Raw genomic sequence first — 20,419 nt, forward strand, 5'->3', positions numbered from 1 at the left:
TCGGAGATTGGATTGATTCATTTTCCGAAGGTCGGCGGCCTCTTAATTTCGGTGCGCCGAAATTAAACAAATCATTCTGTCTTTGTCAGTCTACCGGTCTATGTGTTTTAAAAACAAAGATGTCATCCCTTCCAAGATTGCAGATCTCCCTAACAATTTCAATGTGGGGGTCGGTTCTCCTTTTTTTTTTTTTTGTGTTTTTTTTTTTTTTTTTTCGCTTCCGTTCCGCGAAAACACGCAAGAGGATTTTGCCAAGGATCCCCAGTTTAGGTTCTCAACTGATAGACTATAACCTCCTTTCTCGAATACATATGTCAAACCCCGGATTCGGATTAGACGAAAAGTCATGAAACATTGTCGGCGGTCGGCTCTGTCCGTCGGGCCACTTCATCTCGTACCCCAGAAGCAGTTCGCAGAGCATGAGCTTAATTTCATTTGCGGCAAAGTGTCTCCCCGGACAAGAGTGAGCACCTGCACCAAAGTTAATCGAGTCCTCAGATACGTAAGCAAAGTGATACTTTTGAGGATCCACTTTTTCGCGCATGCGTAGAAAGCGATCTGCATCAAAAGTTTCAGGATCAGGGTACACATCGGGATCGTGGTTGAGCTCGTAGCTGAGGAAGCAGGTTTGTGTGTTTGCCGGAATCTTGAGGCCGTCGGAGAATTCATAGGCCCGTGGATTTGAGCGTTGCACCGTCACTTGTTCTCGCAGGTTCCGGAATTAGTCTTGAAAGGCTTGTGCAAAAGGCTTGTGGGGCATCTGAACTTACCCTGCCCTACAGGATGATAACGCTGACTCTCCTTCATGAAACTGTCCAACTTGACGAGGCGGTCTAGGTCATGCTTCGTCCAATCCGAAGACTTGCTCTCCGCACGTATTGTGCGGATCTCGTGCAAAATGCCATCCATACACTCGGGTCTATCCAAAAGATCATATAGCGTGGACAGGGTGGATGCTGAAGTCGAATGAATGGACGCCACTGACAAAAAAAGCTGATCATCCGACAGCTTCATCAGATCTTTACTCTTGTACGTCCTTTTGTTCATGAGCCATTGAATAGCATCCATGAATGGCTTCTCGTCGCCAACCATGCCCGCTCGTCGGTTTTGGTAGCTGGGGGCAAGGAGTTGAGCACAGCGCTTGCGAATCTTGTAAAGGTTTTTGGCTCCGGGATGGATCCACGGAACCAGCCACCGCAGCCAAGGTGAATATTTCGCTCGTACTTCTTGAGAAGTCTGCATCAGAGTCATGGTAAATGTGACCATGATGGTTGTCCACTCTGGATTTGCGCTCAGCTCGGGACCCGCGAGCACCAACGATGTGGTACGGGCGATTGTGTTGGCAAAAAGCATATATGGTTGAAGTGCAGTCCAATCTAGGCAACAGTTGTAAGCTAGGCGTCGCCAAGAGGGTTTAGAAATCGACAGGGCCGAGGTTCACGCACCGTTGCATTTAGGCATGCTGTCTGCAAAGCTTTGCCTTATAAGCGCTGCCATGGGTGCGGTCACGGTGCCTAAGCAATCTTTCTTTAGCAAGTTTGTCCTCTTCATCTTCGCCCTCTCCTCTCTCTCTCTCTCTCTCTCTCTCTCTCTCTCTCTCTCTCTCTCTCTCTCTCTCTCTCTCTCTCTCTCTCTCTCTCTCTCTCTCTCTCTCTCTCTCGTGAGTGACATCAGGCGTTACTTTGCAGTAAAGACGGTCTAAATGAGCTATACCTAAATTCTTGTTCAGTTCTCCACGCACTACCTGATGCGCTATTGACGACCCCAGGGGTGCGTTGATGTATTCCAGCAGGAACGATTGATTTGAGAAATGCATGAAGCTCCAGCTGCTCTCCGCCGCATTCTTCATCTCGCTCAGGTACTTGAACGGAAGAATAACTTGCGGTTGGCTTGGGTCCGCAGGGTTCCGCATGCGGAAGGGAATGCCATTTTTGATGTACTGCCCAACAACATTAGAGTTTCGTTTCTTGGACGCGAGAAGTGAGTATGTACTGGAACTGTTATCATACTTTGATGTACCCTTGGTGCAAAAGAGTTTGGGAATCTCGCACATATCTTTCTGGACTGTCGTCATCTTCGAACTTTATGAAGGGCAGCTTTTCCAAGTCGTACCGGCGTCGACTTTGAAGGTACTGTACCGTCCAGTAAAAGCCGATCGCAAAAATAGCACAAAAGTATAGAATTGGATCGGGCATGTTGACAGGGGTTGCAAAAGAGTTGCTGGGCCCTCGACGAGCACATTGCGATTTGGCTGATAGAAAACGACAGCTAAATACCTAACTAACCAACTAATCAACTTACCCGTGGAGCATAGTAATAACCATCTGGGGAGTTGGTGACTGCGACACGCGCAACTTCATATTGGTGAGTCAGCCGACATACCAATTAAATGGCTCGGCATGTTCGGATTCGGTCTGCCCGAGATTTAACGTTATCGACCAAGTTAGTCTCCGAAGCTCATAGCAAGCGTTCGGTTTGATGGCCGTTCATAATTACGTTATAACTATAACTCTCTGTAGTCGGATGAAAGCGATGGGATCAGTTTTCTTTTGCGTTTCGTATGTTCCTTTTTAACCAGGTATTGGGCTCCACTATAAGTTTGAGACCGGGTTAAAAGCACCCTTGTACCGAAAGTGTGAATCGTATTAGGGTTTTTTTTTTAAACTCAATAACGTTAAAATTAAATTGCTTAGTAGGAACCTGCCTAAGTAGTATGGTCAATTGTTGCAAGGCAAGTCTGAAACAAACTCAGATCGTACTTACCCCGTTATAAGCGCACTCTCTCTAAAGATTGTATTTGGTTCTATTTTAGTTTTATTGTTTATTTTTACTTTTTTGGGTTCTTAATATCAATTCGGCTCACCACTTTTGACATTCACGGCAAAATCTCCTAAGTGTCTTCGGTCTGCAACAGTGTTCTTGGTGATTACGTGAGGCTACGTGATTTGGTCTCCCGATGCTGTCCCTTGTTCTCCCAAGATTATTACTCTCTCTGTCCGGGAGGGTGGAGGAGCACTGTTTGGTAAGATGGGATTAAAGCAAACCTCGCGGAAAACTTTGAAAACAGAACATTTGGGTCCTTGGTGGCTCTGATGGATCCCGCGGTAAACCTAAATTATTGTCGAGCCGCGAACGTACCTACGCCATTAATCTCTTGTTACCTTCGCATTGGGCGTGGGACCACCTACATGGCGGGTTAGTACTGGGCGCTAGAAGAATTGTTTTAGCGTTGAGCCGTGGACTATCTCATACCGTATTGGTTTTGTACATTTGGCTCGACGTAGGAACTGCCTTTCTTAGCGCGATCGTCTGATTCCCCGTCGGACGTGGAATTCCGTCGCCGAAAGTTTGGCATCGGAGCGTTTAATCGCACTAACTGTCCCTAAATGGCGAAATATGCACTCCTGTTGGAATAGAAAAAATTGCGTTCAATTTTAAACTAATTTCAATATTCAGATTAAACCCCTTTGCTGCGCAAAATGGACCGAACGCTCCATGTACCTTACCAGCCACATGGCTTTTCGACCAATTACATCGGTCGAAAAGATACCGCTGAACCAGAGAGTTTTTTGGTTGGACCCACAGGTACAAGCAAAGCCACGAATTGAGCCACGGCGACGCGGTTCAATTGTGGAGCTCTGGGCTTCAGGGATGAGCCCTGAGACTATTTATGCTAATGTCTTTATTTTATCTTGTCGTGTAAATTCCCGATGCTGAAAGGTAGGGGCATTACATGATCGGATTTGATTTCCCAACCGTCTGAAAGTGATTAGTTTGAAAATAGGTGTCGTAAAATACTGTAGTTCCGGCATATGAAATCACTAGTCTCAGGGCTCATCCCTGAAGCCGGTAGCTCCGCAATTGAGCCGCGTCGCCGTGGCTCAATTATAGCCTTGCATTATACCTGTGGGTCCGCGCAAAAATCGCTTCGGTTCAGTTTTCCCTCCATTGTATTCACCAAGTACAAAGGGGAGCTATTTGCACTATGTTCCAAACACAAAAAAAGGCCGTGAGTCGTGGATCCATAAATGCTTTACAAACAAGATAGCAGGACCGCTCAGGCATCTATCTGACTAGGGGTCCCAACCCAAGTGTGATAGCCACCTTTGTTCCGACATCTGTATCCCATCCCATGGCAGAGGTTCTACACCTCGCTCTTTTTGGGCGCCTTTTCGTCTCGGTCCTTCAAACCGAATTCCTCGGTCGTTTGCTCTGTGCGGCATTCCAAATCCTTTTCAAGAAGCGATGCGATAACGCCAACAGCTGCGATACCGATCAAGACCTGCCAGACGAGCTTCAAACTTAGCTCGTACAGGCCGACAATCTGGTCCTGGACTGGAGCGGGGAAGGAATGAAGAAAGTCTGGCGATGCTTGCTGATATGCCTTGCCCAAGTCCAGGCTGTTCTTGACGTCATTATCCAAAGCCGAGGTAGAAAGCAGGTCGTCGAATCGGCTGTTAAAAATTGCCGCCGGGATCGTGACGGCAAAAACTGTCGCAAGACTTCGAATAAAGGCGAAAAGTGCGGTACTCGCAGCGTTCAGTGAATCCGGTAAAGAGGCTTGAACCGCTGTCAAGATCGAAGCGTTGGGAAGACCAACGCCTACACCGGCAATCAGGCCAAGAATAACATTGACGGCCAGGGAGGAATTGCGGTTCAATATCGTAAAGACACCCATCATGATGGTCATAATGGCAAAACTGATGATGTGTACAAGGCGGTATTTTCCAAGTTTCGTAACCAAGCCGCCCCCAATTGCAGCCGATAAACAATACGAAATGGAAAAGGCCAATATCAGAACTCCAGACCTTGAAGGGGTAAGAGCCAATACCGATTGGAAGTAAAGCGGTAGGAAATAAAGCGCTCCCCAGGATACTAGAATTTGAACAGCTTCAAGTGTATAAGCCGCGACGGATGTTCTGTTTTGGAATAGCGTCAAAGGTGTTGTGGGATTCGAGCACCAGGGTGATGCTTCGAAGGCTATAAATAAGCCATGGCCAAAAATTCCTAGCACCAGCGTTGTAATGATGACTGGATGTGACCACGCGTATTTTGCCCCGCCGCCATACGTAAGTGCGTATATAAGCAACGTGACGGCAACGCACAAAATCAGCACGCCAACAAAGTCGATCTTTTTGAGCTTTTGGAGGGATGTCGAATTGTCGTCGCGTCGGTGTTTGAGGTTGAGGGCAAAGAAGAGGAGGCCAAAGCAGAGGGCGCAAATTGGTAGGTTTATAAAAAAGATCCATCTCCAGGATGTTTTGTCGACGATGATTCCGCCCAACATTGGACCGAGCACGGAGCCGACGACGATGAACAGGAACAGGAGACCCATGAACTGTCCACGCTCGCGCAAAGGTAGGAGGTCGCAGAGTATAAGCTCGACCAAGGTGTTGATCCCCGCAGCGCCAAGGCCTTGGATCGCTCGTCCCCCAATAAGAGTCCCTGAATTGTTTGCGGCACCGCAAATGGCGGACCCGGCGGCGAAAATAGTAACCGCGGATAACATTGGCCATCTTCTGCCCCAGATATCAGCCAGTTGACCGTATAAAGGCTGAAAAGCCGCACTAGAGGTCCCGTGTCAGGTTAGCATTATCAAGGTCATTGTGCACTAGGTTGAGCACCCTATATTTTTGTTACGCTCCCAAACCGTGTTGCATACTTACCTGGTCAGAAAATAAACGTTGATTATCCAAACGTAATCGCTTTCGGCATTGACAGCTCGTGAGACTGCTGGCAGGGCCGTGGACATGATACCGCCTTCCATTGAGCTTAGAAAGCCCGTTACGGACAAGCTGATGAAAATGGCCCAGAAGGCAATTCCACGACCAGAATTTGCTTGGCTTCCATCGGATGTCGAATCAGCCAGCTCGTCCAGTTTTGATTTGTCACCGAGCGACGAAGGGCTGTCTGGATCGGCTTCCTCCTGGTTCGAACCGGGGTTTTTCAATACGGTGTTGGTTCCCTCGTTTGACATTTTGAAGGCTTGTGACTTGTAGCGCAGAGTTTTAAGTGGCAAGACTTTCAAGGAATATGTTCAAAAGGAAATATGCATTCGAAAACGGTGAGGACGAACTAGTGTGCGCGTTGCTAGCACTTGTAAAGTATAAAATGTTTTTGGGGGTATGTTCTGAATGAGGCGGTCTTTTGAGAGTATGACATTGACATGGATAGGCTTGATGCGCCAGCTTTAAAGATAAACATTCCATTTCTTACCGCATACTAACAAGTAACAAAGTTGTTTCACGGTTTGGCATGGGGAGGCTTTGGCATCACCGAAGCGCATTGTCATGTTACGTCTTCATGCCGAACTCCTAGTTTGTCAACAAACATGAATTTGTAATTTGGTTCCCTGAACAAACGACTCAAGTTTGAGGAACGCCGGGGACGACAATCCTCCGGCGTAGCCCTCGATTACCAATATAGGACGTATGAAACAGAACCTCGCTCAATTACTAATGCACTCACTACCACACGCTCATCTTCTTTCGGGTCAACGGTCTTCGGCACTTTGACTAATAATGCTTCGGTGACAGCCACCTTGGATGTAGATCAATCATCAAATCGGGGGTACTTCATGACAGTGCAGCTGAATCGACCTATATTCATACGACAATGTGCAAAACGTTATGAATTGCCCATACGCCTTCCACATTTGTATCGCTGTACCACTTACTCGCTTTGATCGGGGTGGGGTTTGGTCCTTTGCCTGACATGCTTGGCAGACCCTATCGCCGCCGCCGCCCGATTTCGGTGCGCTTCCCTTCGGAGGTAGCCCTCTCGTGACTCGACACCTTGGCAATTGTCAGATGATGAGGGGTGGCACAGGCAAAGTCTACCTCTCTCTATGAATGGTCCACAGGTAGTTAACACTTTTCCGCCCCTTTTAGTATTGAAAATAAATATTTATTTTTGAGGACACCCCCGAACGAGGAAACGCTGTGAGTTTTGTGCCAATCTTACTCCTGATAGAAAGAAAACATGGGTGAGCGTCATGTGTCATGCACGATGTAATCGCCAGGTCACGTCCAAATGGGGTTGGATATTGTCCAAAGTGCCATCGTATCTTGTGAAATACCTTGTTAGCATTGAGGTCGATGTCTGGAGCTAGTTTGCCCATAATAACAAATACTATAAGCCGAGCTGAACGCTTGCTTGGGCGTAGCCGAGGCTTCAAGTCAGCCTTACCCGTGGCACATCATATCGAAATAGGGGTTTACCCAAGGCGCTCTGGAAGTTATTTCAACGTGATTTACCGACTTTCAACAATATTCGGCGGCTCTCCATTCTCAACATAGTAGTAGGTAGAGTAGCCTTTCGCGCAATAACAATACCTGTCTGTTTTAGCAAAAATATAAAAACATACAACACCGAGGATTCCCCAGTGGTCACCCACCTGAGTACTAGTTCGGCCCTCACTGGTTTGACTAGGGGAGAGCGGACGGGATCCCGTATATTCCAGTGGGTATGGTCGTATGTGCTGGTGATTTGAATGGCGTTAATACATATTATGAATTGGGGTAACGTGGTTCATCAGGACCCCGGACATATCAGGACCCCGGACATTTTTCAACCCAGTTTCATCCTTTATTTTCCACACGTGTTCTTTCCCCCAACAGTAATGGAATCATCAAATTGCGAAGCGCGAATCATTCTTGCTCTAAATGAGCTCCGATCAAGCAAAAAGAAAAGCATACGAAAGGTTGCATTAATATATAATGTCCCAAAATCGACACTACACGACAGAATAAACGGCATCGCTTCTTTGGCCAATCGTCGGCCAGGCAACCAAAAGCTAACGGAAAGGGAAGAGGAAGTAATTGTCCAGTATATACTGGACCTGGATTCCCGAGGGTTTCCAGCCCAGATCGCTGATGTGGCCGCAATGGCCGATCATCTTCTCGCTGCGCGGGACGCGCGACCGGTCGGCAAGCAATGGGCTTATCGCTTCGTACAACGACGCACAGAATTAAAAACGCGTTTTTCTCGCGCTTACGATTTCCAAAGAGCTCTTTGCGAAGATCCTAGGGGGGAATGGCGCAGTGGTTAAGCGCCATGGCTGTTACTTGAGTAACGTAGGTTCGAATCCTGCTCCCTCCACCTCCTCCCCCGCTTACCCGTGGCAAGGATAACCCGGCTGGCTATCGACAACAACCACCCGCCTGTGCCGTCGAGCCCACACTTGTTGGGAACTTCGTCTCCATGGCTACAAACGACCGACAGCTCCGCTGTTTGGACACAGGCCCCTCTCGATGAAGAGCCGTCAACTGCCGTCAGACGAATCCTCCGTGCGCCTGAAGGCACGGGGTCGCGTCAGTGAACAAACCTGTAAGCAGGACCGGGCACGAACCCGGTCAGGCTCGATTCGCTTCTATGCCCTTGTTTTCCGCTGTGTAAATAGAGAAAATAGAAAGCGCGCCGAGATACCCCTCGGGAGGTTGCTAACGGCCGGCTAATGAGCCGGGCCGAGCCCGGCGTTAAATAATACTACTACTACTACTACTTTGCGAAGATCCTGACGCGTTAAACGCGTGGTTTCAATTGGTGGCCAATATGAGGGCCAAATATGGCATCCAAGACTGCGACATGTACAACTTCGACGAAACCGGCTTTATGATGGGCCAGATTTGCGCTGGAATGGTCGTAACTGGGTCCGAAAGACGCGGAAGAAGGAAAAAAGTACAGCCTGGCAATCGAGAATGGGCGACTGCAATTTGTTGCATCAGTGGCGACGGTTACGATATACCCCCGTATATCATCGTCAAAGGCTTTTACCATTTGTCCAATTGGTATACAGAAGGCGGTCTTCCGGACACGTGGCGCCTCAAACCCACCGTTAATGGATGGACCGACAACGAGACTGGCCTCGACTGGGTTCAGCATTTCGACAACCATACAAAATCGCGGACAAAAGGCGTATATCGGATGTTAGTGCTCGATGGGCACGGCAGTCATCGATCCCCTGAATTCGAGGGCTATTGCAAAGATCACAATATTATTCCACTTTACCTGCCTGCTCATTCATCTCATTTAACCCAGCCACTTGATGTCGGAGTGTTTAACGTCCTTAAGCGGGCGTACGGTCAAAAAATTAACGACTTTATCCGGGCCCACATCACTAACATCAGCAAAGTCGACTTCTTTTTGGCTTTTGCAGCGGCTTACAAAAAGTCAATGACAAAAGAAAATATGGCCGGGGGTTTTCGAGGGGCGGGAATTATCCCCCATAGCCCGGAAATGGTCATATCTAAGCTGGATGTTAGGCTACGGACGCCGTCACCTAAAGAGCTTGATTTTTCCAGCACCGAAACCTGGGTCTCTCAAACACCGCACAACCCGACAGAAGCCGTTAATCAATCTACCCTTGTTAAAAGTCGAATCAACTGTCATCAGGGAAGCTCGCCAACGCCTATTTTTAATGCTGTAAAGCAGCTAGCAAAAGGGTTGGAGTCGATTGCTCATCGAACCACACTTTTGGAAGCGGAGAACCACAGCCTTCGGAAGGCCAACGAAGCGCTTAGCAAGCGGCGCAGGGCTCAAAAAACACGTATCCGCGAAGGAGGGTCATTTACCATACAAGAGGGTCAGAATTTGCTTCAATCAAATGGTGCCGATGGTCTAATATACGAAAAGAAAGATGAAAATGGGGAGGGGAGTAGTGCGCAGCCGGCGACTAAACGACGTTGCGGCAACTGCGGTAAACCTGGACATAATGCACGCACCTGTCAGGAGGATGCAGAAATGTCTGATGTACATATATCCGATTGCATTGAGGTAAATTGAACAACGCTGGCGTTGCAATTGAAATTGGAAGTAGTATTGTGCAGGAAAAGTGTCCGGGGTCCTGATATGTCCGGGGTCCTGATGAACCACGTTATTTAGGGTTCTCAATAATTGGGGGTAAAATTATGATCGTTTTAAGGTAAATATCAAGATTAACTACAGTTTACGCTTGCATTTCAGCGACTCCGGTCCGGAATAATCTTTGAGATTTCCACAGCTTGCCGAGCGGAATCCGTATAGCGATCTCCAGACAATGGTCCATTTCGCATAAGTTACAGAAACACAGTTATCACGGTGCGGGCAGGCGAATTTTTAACCGCGACTTTTGCTTACAATTCACAAGCTTGTGCGATTATTTAACCACACTTTATATCCAGGATAGCCCGGGTGGGATTGGCCTTTGTGCCCGCCACTGCCAAACGCAAACTAACTTATCTTCATACTGAATCGGGGTTTATGTGCCAGCAAAGCTTGGCGGTCTATTTAATTTTGGAATGGAAAGGAGCTACTTCGTCTGGACTTCTGTCAGTACTGTGTAAAATACTGTATGAAGCCTTGGGATCCACCGAGTTTCTGTACAACCTAAATAATACCTAGACTTCCGGGCGATTTAACTACTTGTACCGGATAGATAACCACAACCACGCTCGCGATTACCTCGTCCTCGTGCTAATGCAACCCCAGACATGACAGAATCGTCTCAATTCCATATTCCCTTTTACAGGAGAAAATCCACTTGCGAGCTCAGCCACGAAGAACAGATGTATTCTAGACATAATTGCTCTTGAACAGTGGTGAGTTCTTCGGGAAGGTCAGTGCCTCGGTTAGCGATGGCCCTTCATACTGGAGCTGCCCAACATGTCCACCCTTGGCGATTGCTGAGAAACCACTACCTCCAACACCCTCACCGAGAAGGTATTCAAAGGCCAGGTTCTTATGCTCTATAAAGAATGTGTAATGTTGCTTCTTGCTGGGAGAGACGAGTTCGACTTGGAAACCGGTCACCTTGTCTTTCAGGTCGCCCGTGACGGCGCCTCCGTACGTCTTCTGGGCGAGTACGTAGTCTTCCGTATCTGATTCGGCTCCCAAAGTCGAGCGGAATATCTGCACGCCGTCCTTGAAAAGGACTGCGGATTGATGTACGTGGCCCTCGTCTAAACCCGATTCAAAACGGAAGAAGCTGAGCACGTAGGGCCCCGCCATAGCTCGCAAACCCTGGAGGTTCGTCAAGCATGTAAACCAGCTGAAAGCGGTCCAGAATCTCTCGTGGCCTCCGATTCCTTTCCAGGTAGCCTTTTTCCCCTTGATCTCGACGTCAAACTCCACTGTGCCGGCAGGAATGGGTTCCGACCAGTGTAGATATCGTACGGGTTCCGTTGTTGCGTTTCCGTTGGGCCAGACATGGCCGTCTGCAGCGATGGGGAGCGATTTGGACTTGTAGGTAATGGTTCCTTTGAGCGAATCCGAGTTGAGGGTAATGACGGCCTCGCTCATGTCCGCTTTGATGAGAAAGGAGTGGTGCCACCCTTCGCTTTCACTGTACCACACACCCCTGACGCCCTGGGGGCACGTTTCAATGACGGTCCTTTCGGCATAGTACAGCTCTGCGACCCGTTCCCGGTTGGCAAAACCGAACTCAAGCGACAGGCGGAAATTACCTGCCCCCAAAATGGAGTAGTTTGGGTCGCGGTAGAAACCAAACATGAAGGACTTCACTCCGTCTTCAGAGACGCCGTCAAAGGCCCATTGCTCGCCGCCGGTTGAGTTGAGCGGACTCAACCTGGGGACTACAAAGCTTTCGGTGGCGCCTTTGGTGAGTCCAACAATCTTTCTGCCTTTTTCCATCTCGTACGCTGTCATGTTGCTGATTTGGCAAGCTGAGGCATCATCGGTGCCGGCAGCAAGTACTTGCTGCACCTCCTGGGCTAGCATATCCGAGCTGGGGCTTTTCCAATGCAGAGGCCATGGTTCGTGCCAAACTTTGCTTCCAAGGGCGGAGGAAAAAGAGAGTGCAGTAAGTAGAGTGTGGGACACAATCATTTTTTTTTCTTTTTTCTTTTTGTGGATTTAGAGGAAGATGTCAAGACACTACTGAGGTTTGATCAAGTAGCCTTTGTCCGCGACAATGTGGATGATTACTACCGCCTGTGGGTAATGAGAATAAGATAGTGCTGGGCGGTCAGGTTATTCTCATTGCTGCAGGGAAGCCTGACAACTTTATATTCAATCTTTTAGGGATCCCATCTTTTATTCCATGACTAGGAGCATGACTCGAAAATACCTTTTGCAAGTCCGAAAATCAAAACTGGCATCGGAGCACGCTCGCCGAACACCGAATAGTCTGGCTGACCTGGATAGACAACTACCCAAGTAGCATAACTATAACCATGCCGCGTGACCTGAGGTCGACGAATCTTGCCATGGTGAGACAAACCCACGATCAAACACCCCAAGTAATTGCCAATTTTCTTTTCGCCGCTTCGTTGCCACCGCTTTACCACAATGTATATTCCTTCGGCGAGGACTGCCATCGTCCAAGACGACAAGGGGGGTCTCAAAATTGATCGCAACGCGCCAATGCCACAGCCCAGACCAAATGAGTTGCTGGTGCAAGTGAAAGCCGTGGCCATCAACCCTTGCGACCACAAAATGTACGAGCGCTTCCCAACACCCGGCGCGGTAGACGGATGTGATTTCGCCGGAATCGTCGTTCAACTTGGCTCCGACGTGAAAACATTCCAAATCGGCGACAGAGTGTGCGGAGCTGTCCACGGATCCAACCCCAGTCGGCCCGAGTCTGGGACGTTTGCCGAGTATACCGTATCCGACGGGGAGTTTACGCTCAAGCTGCCGCCCAACCTTTCATTTCGGGAGGCCATGGGTCTAGGTACGACAGGGCTTAGCACCATTGGAATGGCAATATACAAGGGTTTGATGTTGCCAGGCTCCCCACTGGAGCCGGCCGAAAAGCCTCGCACGGTACTGGTTCATGGCGCCAGTTCGTCGGTGGGAACAATGGCCTTGCAACTTATTCGTTTGTGAGTTATACGCGACTCGTTTTGCATGCTGCGGGGAAATCGAAACTTGGTAAAACGTTGACAGTTTCTTTATGTATTTCAAAACAGGATGGGCCATATTCCCATTGCCACATGTTCGCCTAGGAACTTTGAACTGGTCAAAAAATACGGCGCAGAGGAGGTTTTTGACTACAACGACCCGGAATGCGGCCAGCAAATCAAACAGTACACTGGCAATACGCTCGCCTACATCATCGACCCTTTCACTGACGTCAAAAGCGTAGCTCTGTGCTACGAAGCCATGGGCAGAGCCGGCGGCCGCTACGCCTGTCTCGAAATGTATCCAGAATTTGCTCTCGAACGCCGATCCATCAAGGTGTTCTTCGCGCTGGGTATGGCGCTCCTGGGCCATAGTCTGGATTTGGCCTATGGATACGAGAGAGATGAAGATCCCGAAATGAGGTCATTCGGCATTGGCTGGTACAAAGTCCTGCAAGAGCTGCTGTATCAAGGAAAATTGAGGCCTCATCCGCTGAGGGAGCTGGAGGGCGGATTCGAGGGGATACTCAAAGGTGTCCAGATGGTCAAGAATAAGGAGGTTTCCGGGCAGAAGCTGGTTGTATCACTTGAATAGTCCCAGCTGATATTAATTGATGCCTCAAATTCGGCTCTTTCCGTGCCATGTCATTATCAGAATAGATGTTTACGATTCCTTGCCATGAGCGTTGCTGAGTAAGTTAGTTTTCGCCTCTACGTTTAACGTTGAGCTCCACATCTCCGACCCCCCTAAAGTCCGGCCCCTAAAAATATCTACTCAGCCACGTCAACCCTTTGTTTTATTTTATAAATATCTAGACGAATTTTTCACTTTAGAACTTGATTTTTGAAGATTCTTGCTCCAAACCTTCCAATGAAACAGTACACTGAAAATCAGCTTCTTGCTGCCATTTCTGACATAAGAAATGGCAAATCAGTTCACAAAACCTCGCAAAAATGGGGTATTCCTCGGAGTACCCTTCACGATCGTTTAAAGGGGGCCCAGTCAATTCAACAAGCGAAAAGATTTTGTCAAAGGCTTTCACAGGAGCAGGAAACCTATTTGGCAGATTGGGTACTTGCGCAGGCCGCGTTAGGCCTTCCGCCAACGCATCAAGAACTACGCTATTTTGCGGAACGAATTCTTCAGGCCGCCGGAGAAAGAAAAAGCCTTGGGAAACATTGGGTTAGCCGTTTTATAGCCCGATATCCAATTTTGAAAACCCAAAGACCCCGGCGAATAGAAAATGCCCGGGTTAATGGGGCTACAACCGAGGTAATTAAATCTTGGTGGTCCTATTTGAAAAATCCCGTTGTCGATACTATAAAACCGGCCAACCGTTGGAATATGGACGAAACAGGTATAATGGAAGGCAAAGGATCTAATGGCCTGGTGTTAGGGCGTAATAAAATCCGGCCATTACAGCGAAAAGAGCCTGGAACGCGGGGTTGGACGAGCATAATCGAATGTGTATCAGCTACGGGGGCTGTTATACCTCCCCTCGTTATATTTAAGGGGAAAAACGTACAGCAACAATGGTTTCCAGCTGATTTAAGTCCTTTCGATACCTGGCAATTTCATGCAACCGAAAACGGGTGGACAAATAATGAAACAGGTATCGAATGGTTAAAAAAGGTGTTTATTCCGTATACCCAACCTTTAACCCCTGAAAAGCGGTTATTAGTTCTGGATGGCCATGGATCACATATAACGGACGAATTTATGCTTCTTTGCTTGCAAAACAATATTCAACTCCTATATTTACCCCCTCATTCGTCACACGTTCTTCAACCGTTGGATTTATCGGTTTTTGGGCCGTTAAAGGAAGCTTATCGACGTCACCTGGGATTTGTAAACCAGTTTTGCTGTTCAACGGTTGTTGGGAAACGAAACTTTCTACTTTGCTATCGAAAAGCCAGATCAAAAGCATTTATAGCAAAAACCATTCAATCTGGTTGGCGTACGACGGGGTTATGGCCGGTGAACTTGGCAAAACCACTTTTAAACCCTTTTTTATTAGAAAATAGCAACGCCAACGTCGAAAAAGGTAAAAATAACGGCTTCCAAAGGGATAAAACACCGGAAAATCCAACCCAAAAAATTAACGACCAGTCTTTACCTATTTGGAAAACCCCTAAAACGACCCGAGATATTCGACTTCAACTACAGGAAATTTCCCGGTCCGAAAAAAGTAACGCCACTTCACGGCTTTTGTTTGCAAAAGTCCAAAAAAGCTTCGAAACCAAGGATATCTTATTGGCTGAAGCTCAGCAAAAAATCAGTTTGTTAAAAGCAAAATTGGAGGCGGTACGGCCGGTCAAAAGGAAAAGGGTGATTCCGGATCCCAACGAGCTTTTGGTCAGCAAAAAAAACGTTTATGAAGCACAGGAAAATAATAGGGACTGTTTAGAAGCTTTGAACGATGGAGAAGAGGTTAGCGAACCGGGAGAGCCTGACAATGATTGTATTATTGTGCGTTGATAGGTTTACATTTAAATCGGTTTATAAAAGGGGTATTTCGTCGTTACATTTTTCAAGGGGGCCGGACTTTAGGGGGGTCGGAGATGTGGAGCCCAACGTTATGAGTTTGTTGACCACGATGAATGCATTTGGCGTTTCAAAGATCAGATCTACCCGTCGCTAATACAACTCGCCCAAGCGATCTTGAGCATTTGCAAGGAATAATCAACCGCAAATATCACGCTAAAAATCCATTGATTTGTTTTGGTGGTGGAAGTCAAGATGATTAAGTTATCAACCACAACACAAACAAAGCAATCAGCACGACCCAGCTTGTGTGGAAATAACATGGGTCTACTGTTTCTACGCTATGAAGTATAGCGACTTTAAATGGTCACAAGTTGGGTCGTTATTCTCCTTGACGATAAAAACTCGTGATTCGCAAAGTCCTGACTAGGAATCCAAACAGAATGTTTGACCCTAAATCTAATCGTGCCATTTCGGGAAGGTTACTCAGTCACAGGCACCTCCGAGCTGTCACCGATAGTATCGTCCGTATCCTGCCAATCAATTAGTTTCCAGCTCACAACGAGCTGACTGGGAACAAAAACCAAACGTTGGCCCCGAATCGTGTCATGTTGCCACGTTCACTTGGCCACAGCACCTCGGAGCTGTCACCTCCGGTACAGTCTGAGCGGGCAGGGACATATATTTGCATGACGCTGAATAAAACGACAGTAATCCTGCGCCTATGCGCTTCTCGCCTAGTCAAAAGTTAGACACATCTATCAACGTTACTCCTCCATTTTACGAGCAAATCGCAAGCAAGTCAATTCCAAGACCAGCATCATGTTAGATATGTCCCAACCCGGGTTGCTTACAACAAAAGCGCTCTTTGTATTAGCTGTTGCTGGCATTACTTTGGCTGTCTGCCGACTTTTGCTCCGTTTCAATGTTTTGCCATTCGGTAACGATGTTCCACCTGCGACTGCGGATCAGCTGCGACACATTCCGCTGCTACAGTTTGACGGACCGAACGGTGTTGAACGATATGTGAGCGAGACCCGGAGCCTCCTCCGAAAAGGCTACGAGAAATACCTGCGCCGAGGTGTGCCTTTTCAGATGCGCAACCCGGTCGAGGAACTTGGTGCTCAGGTCGTTCTACCGCCCAAGTACTTGGACGAAGTAAAAAGGGCGCCGACCGATCTCTTTAGCTTCGAGGCCTACTCGGAAAAGGCGTTCCTGCTGAACTACAGTCGCGCGCCGAGGCAGACAGAGGCTGCAGCGCACATTGTCAGAGTAGATCTCACCAGAAACCTGGGTAAGCTTATTACATTCTATTCCGATTTCGCCATCTTTGAGGTCTGTCTACCATTAGTACTAATCAGGGACTTAGGGGCTCTTGTAACGGACCTCTGGAACGAGTCTGCGCTGTATCTCGACAAGACCTACAACTCCGAGTGGCAGACGAAGCAGGCCTATGAAGTCGTATGCGGTTTCGTAGCACGGGTTACTTCTGTGGCCATGGTGGGAGCTCCGCTATGTCGCAACCCAGTCTGGAATCGAATCGTAGTCGAAACAACGATGGCGTCGTTCGGGGCGGCACAAGCCATTAAAGACAAGTACAGTGCACGCTGGAGATGGCTAGCCCCTTGGTCAGAGTCGATTCAAAAGGACTTGAGGCGAATACGAAAAGAGTCGATTGAGCTTCTCAAGCCGTTGTACGAAGACCGCAAAGCAGCTGTTTCACGCTCGGATGACGTTCAGGGCTCCTCTGAAATGTTTAGAGACACTCTTTACTGGCTCATAACAAGCAACCAGAAGGACCGATCATTGTCCGGAATCACTGAATCCCAGCTGTTTCTGTCCTTGGCTGCCATACACACCACCTCGGCGACCCTGAACTCTTTTGTCTACGATTGGATCGCTCATCCCGAGTATCACGGAGAAATCTTGGCAGAGGTCAAGGAAACATTGGCACAGGTGCAGCTTAATGGCGGCAAATGGACCTTGCAGCATGTGGCCATGTTGCGGAAGCTAGACAGCTTCATGAAAGAGAGTGCTCGAATAAACCCCATCGGATTTGGTGAGTATTTATCGTGCGACCTGAAAAGAATGAGGGGGGCGCCCAGCTCAGCAGATACTGACTCACTTGAGGATTTTCCCCCAGTCTCAATCCAGCGCTACACGTTGAAGCCCTATACATTCAAGGACGGCTTTCAACTTCCCGCCGGCGTGAGCTTCGTGTTTCATTCCGACGGTGTTCATCACGACGCGGACAACTATCCCGACCCGGAGAAATTCGACGCCTACAGACACCTTCACCTGCGCGAGACCGTGGACCCCAACCGTTTCCACTTTGCTTCCGTCTCTGACAGTGCCCTTGGCTTCGGAGCTGGGAATCACGCATGTCCTGGCCGCTTCCTCAGCGCCATCATTATGAAGTTCTTCCTCATACAGTTCATGACTGCATATGAGATGAAATACGAGCATGGCGGCATAGAAAGGCTGCCGAATCACGACAATAGCAACACCACCGCCCCTAACCGTACTGTCAACCTGCTGGTGAGACGTTGTGATGGAACCTCGAACAATGCTTAGGCTGTGGCTAGAGACGTGGGGTCTGTACTTGTATTTGGTAACAAGGTGTAGGCTTGCGACAGTAGTAAGGAATATGCAAAGGCTCTTGAGAACAACGAGGTCCCGGCCCTGATTTTGTTGGGTTAGTGGTGAATCAATCCTGTATCTATTCTGCCCGCCTGGTAGATGAATGTTTAACAGCAAATTGTGTACTTCCAAGTCGAAATTCAGAGAAATTTGTTGCGATAGTCGTGTGCCCACAATAATTCACAAACTCACAGGTTGATTTCGTACTAGTTAACGTTGCGTACCCCCTGTTCGGCACCCCCCCTGTTCGGCACCCTGAAAATCTAACAACGAAATGCCTACTTTTATAAACTGATTTAAATATAAAATTATCAACGGACAAAAATACAATCGTTTTCACGCTTCTCCGGTTCATTAACCTCTTCTTCATCAGCTAAAGGTTCCAAATTTTCTATATCATTTTCCTGCAATCCAATAATGTTCTGTTTGTTAACCAAAAGCTCGTTTGGATCCGGAACCACCCTCCTCCTTTTAACCGGCCGTATTGCCTCCAGTTGTGCTTCCAATAAGCTGATTTTTTGCTGGGCGCTAGCCAAAAGGGTATCTTTGGCTTCGAAGCTTTTTTGGACTTTTGCAAATAAAAGACGTGAAGTAGCGTTGGTTTTGTTGGATTGGGAAAGTTTTTGCAGTTGAAGTCGGATATCTCGGGTCGTTTTAGGGGTTTTCCAAATAAGTAAAGACGGGTCGTTAATTTTTTGGGCTGGGCTTTCCGGTGTTTTATCCCTTTGCAAACCGTTGTTTTTATCTTTTATAACGTTGGCGTTGCTATTTTCTAACAAAAAAGGGCTTAAAAGTGGTTTAACCAAGTTTACCGGCCATAACCCCGTTGTACGCCAACCAGATTGAATGGTTTTTGCTATAAATGCTTTTAATCTGGCTTTTCGATAACAAAGTAGGAAATTTCGTTTTCCAATAACTGTTGAACAGCAAAATTGGCTAACAAATCCAAGTTGACGTCGATAAGCTTCTTTTAACGGCCCAAAAACCGATAGATCCAATGGTTGAAGAACGTGTGACGAATGAGGGGGTAAATATAGGAGTTGAATATTATTTTGCAAGCAAAGAAGCATAAATTCGTCCGTTATATGTGATCCATGGCCATCCAAAACTAATAACCGCTTTTCAGGGGTTAAAGGTTGGGTATACGGAATAAACACCTTTTTTAACCATTCGATAGCCGTTTGGTTATTTGTCCACCCGTTTTCGGTTGCATGAAATTGCCAATTATCGAAAGGGCTTAAATCCGTGGGAAACCATTGTTGTTGTACGTTTTTTCCCTTAAATATAACGAGGGGAGGGAGGGCAACGCCCGTAGCCGATATACATTCGATTATAGTCGTCCAACCACGCGTTCCGGGCTCTTTTCGTTGCAACGGCCGGATCCCGTTAAGCCCTAATACTAGGCCATTAGATCCTTTGCCTTCCATTATACCGGTTTCGTCCATATTCCAACGGTTTTCCGGTTTAATAGCGTTAATAACCGGGTTCGTAATATAAAGCCACCAAGATTTAATTACCTCCGTAGTAGCGCCATTAACCCGGGCGTTATCTATTCGACGGGGCCTTTGGGTTTTAAGGACTGGATAACGAGCCAAAAAACGAGTTATCCAACGTTTTCCAAGGCCTTTTGTCTCTCCGGCGGCTTGAAGAATTCGTTCGGCAAAAAAGCGTAATTCTTGATGCGTTGGCGGAAGCCCTAAAGCTGTTTGGGTAAGTACCCAATCAGCCAAATGCTTTTCCTGTTCCGTGGAAAGCCTTTGAAAAGGGCTTTGTGCTTTTTTATAAGGTTGAGAACCTTTAAGTCGACTTTGAAGTGTAGACCTAGGTATTCCCCATTTTCGGGAGGTTTTTGCAATTGGATTGCCATTATTGACGTCGTTAATTGCAGATATAAGCTGTTTTTCAGTATATTGCTTCATTGGAAAATGGAGAATTAAAATCAGAAAAAAGTAAATCCAAAAGTGACAGATTCATCGAGATATTTATAATAGAAGTTGGAGGATAAAAATAAAAGTGTTGTTATTTTTGGGTGCCGAACAGGGGGGGTGCCGAACAGGGGGTACGCAACGTTATGGCTTAGGGACGCACACTTTACATACTTCTACAGCTGGCCTCGTGCCCGAAAGTAGAACGTGGGAGTTGCCGGCAAGAAACCTCCCAGATCTAGAATTACAAATCTTAAATCCTCAGAACAGTTAGTTGAATTCACTGGTCTGTTCAACAATGTCATCTCGTACTAGCATTGCAAATGCCAAACAACACACGGTCATCAGTTGCCGAGTATAATTACAGAATCAGGATTGATTTATTGCCAAGTCACATGGTTGTAACACGATTTCAGTTGCGCTTCCCGATTCGGCAACTTGTATTGGAGATGGCGGGACAAAAAACAAGAAGTGCAAATGGAAGGATGGTGCATAATGTTGGGAAAAGTGAGTAGGGTGTCCCAATGAAG

At 47.5% G+C, this 20,419-nt stretch overlaps 5 protein-coding genes, 1 non-coding gene and 1 pseudogene across 7 annotated transcripts; 3 read left to right on the plus strand and 4 right to left on the minus strand.

Moving 5' to 3' along the window:
* Nucleotides 1–286: 286 nt before the first annotated feature.
* MGG_15928 (uncharacterized protein) lies at nucleotides 287–2,360 on the minus strand (the record flags this gene model as incomplete). The annotated part of the gene is made up of 4 exons (XM_003715627.1): nucleotides 287–699; nucleotides 771–1,376; nucleotides 1,714–1,997; nucleotides 2,302–2,360. 4 exons carry the CDS (start codon nucleotides 2,358–2,360, stop codon nucleotides 287–289), a joined length of 1,362 nt encoding a protein of 453 aa, XP_003715675.1.
* A 1,784-nt stretch (nucleotides 2,361–4,144) lies between these two features.
* On the minus strand, nucleotides 4,145–5,977 carry MGG_08384 (uncharacterized protein; the record flags this gene model as incomplete). Its single annotated transcript, XM_003715628.1, has 2 exons — nucleotides 4,145–5,567; nucleotides 5,667–5,977. 2 exons carry the CDS (start codon nucleotides 5,975–5,977, stop codon nucleotides 4,145–4,147), a joined length of 1,734 nt encoding a protein of 577 aa, XP_003715676.1.
* Nucleotides 5,978–7,359: 1,382 nt separating this feature from the next.
* On the minus strand, nucleotides 7,360–7,475 carry MGG_20330. Its single transcript, XR_001729785.1, has one exon. It is a non-coding gene; the product is annotated as a 5S ribosomal RNA (ribosomal RNA).
* Nucleotides 7,476–8,028: 553 nt separating this feature from the next.
* On the plus strand, nucleotides 8,029–8,100 carry MGG_20042 (annotated as a pseudogene). The gene has a single exon. The product of its transcript is annotated as a tRNA-OTHER (tRNA).
* A 2,451-nt stretch (nucleotides 8,101–10,551) lies between these two features.
* On the minus strand, nucleotides 10,552–11,715 carry MGG_08381 (uncharacterized protein; the record flags this gene model as incomplete). Its single annotated transcript, XM_003715629.1, has 1 exon — nucleotides 10,552–11,715. One exon carries the CDS (start codon nucleotides 11,713–11,715, stop codon nucleotides 10,552–10,554), a length of 1,164 nt encoding a protein of 387 aa, XP_003715677.1.
* Nucleotides 11,716–12,285: 570 nt separating this feature from the next.
* MGG_08380 (uncharacterized protein) lies at nucleotides 12,286–13,434 on the plus strand (the record flags this gene model as incomplete). The annotated part of the gene is made up of 2 exons (XM_003715630.1): nucleotides 12,286–12,821; nucleotides 12,909–13,434. 2 exons carry the CDS (start codon nucleotides 12,286–12,288, stop codon nucleotides 13,432–13,434), a joined length of 1,062 nt encoding a protein of 353 aa, XP_003715678.1.
* A 2,498-nt stretch (nucleotides 13,435–15,932) lies between these two features.
* MGG_08379 (cytochrome P450) lies at nucleotides 15,933–17,898 on the plus strand (the record flags this gene model as incomplete). Its single annotated transcript, XM_003715631.1, has 3 exons — nucleotides 15,933–15,980; nucleotides 16,321–17,383; nucleotides 17,468–17,898. The coding sequence occupies 3 exons, from the start codon at nucleotides 15,933–15,935 to the stop codon at nucleotides 17,896–17,898; spliced, it is 1,542 nt and encodes a 513-aa protein (XP_003715679.1).
* Nucleotides 17,899–20,419: the final 2,521 nt, after the last annotated feature.

Source organism: Pyricularia oryzae, chromosome 2 (genome assembly GCF_000002495.2).
Source record: "Pyricularia oryzae 70-15 chromosome 2, whole genome shotgun sequence".
Classification (NCBI taxonomy): Eukaryota; Fungi; Ascomycota; class Sordariomycetes; order Magnaporthales; family Pyriculariaceae; genus Pyricularia; species Pyricularia oryzae.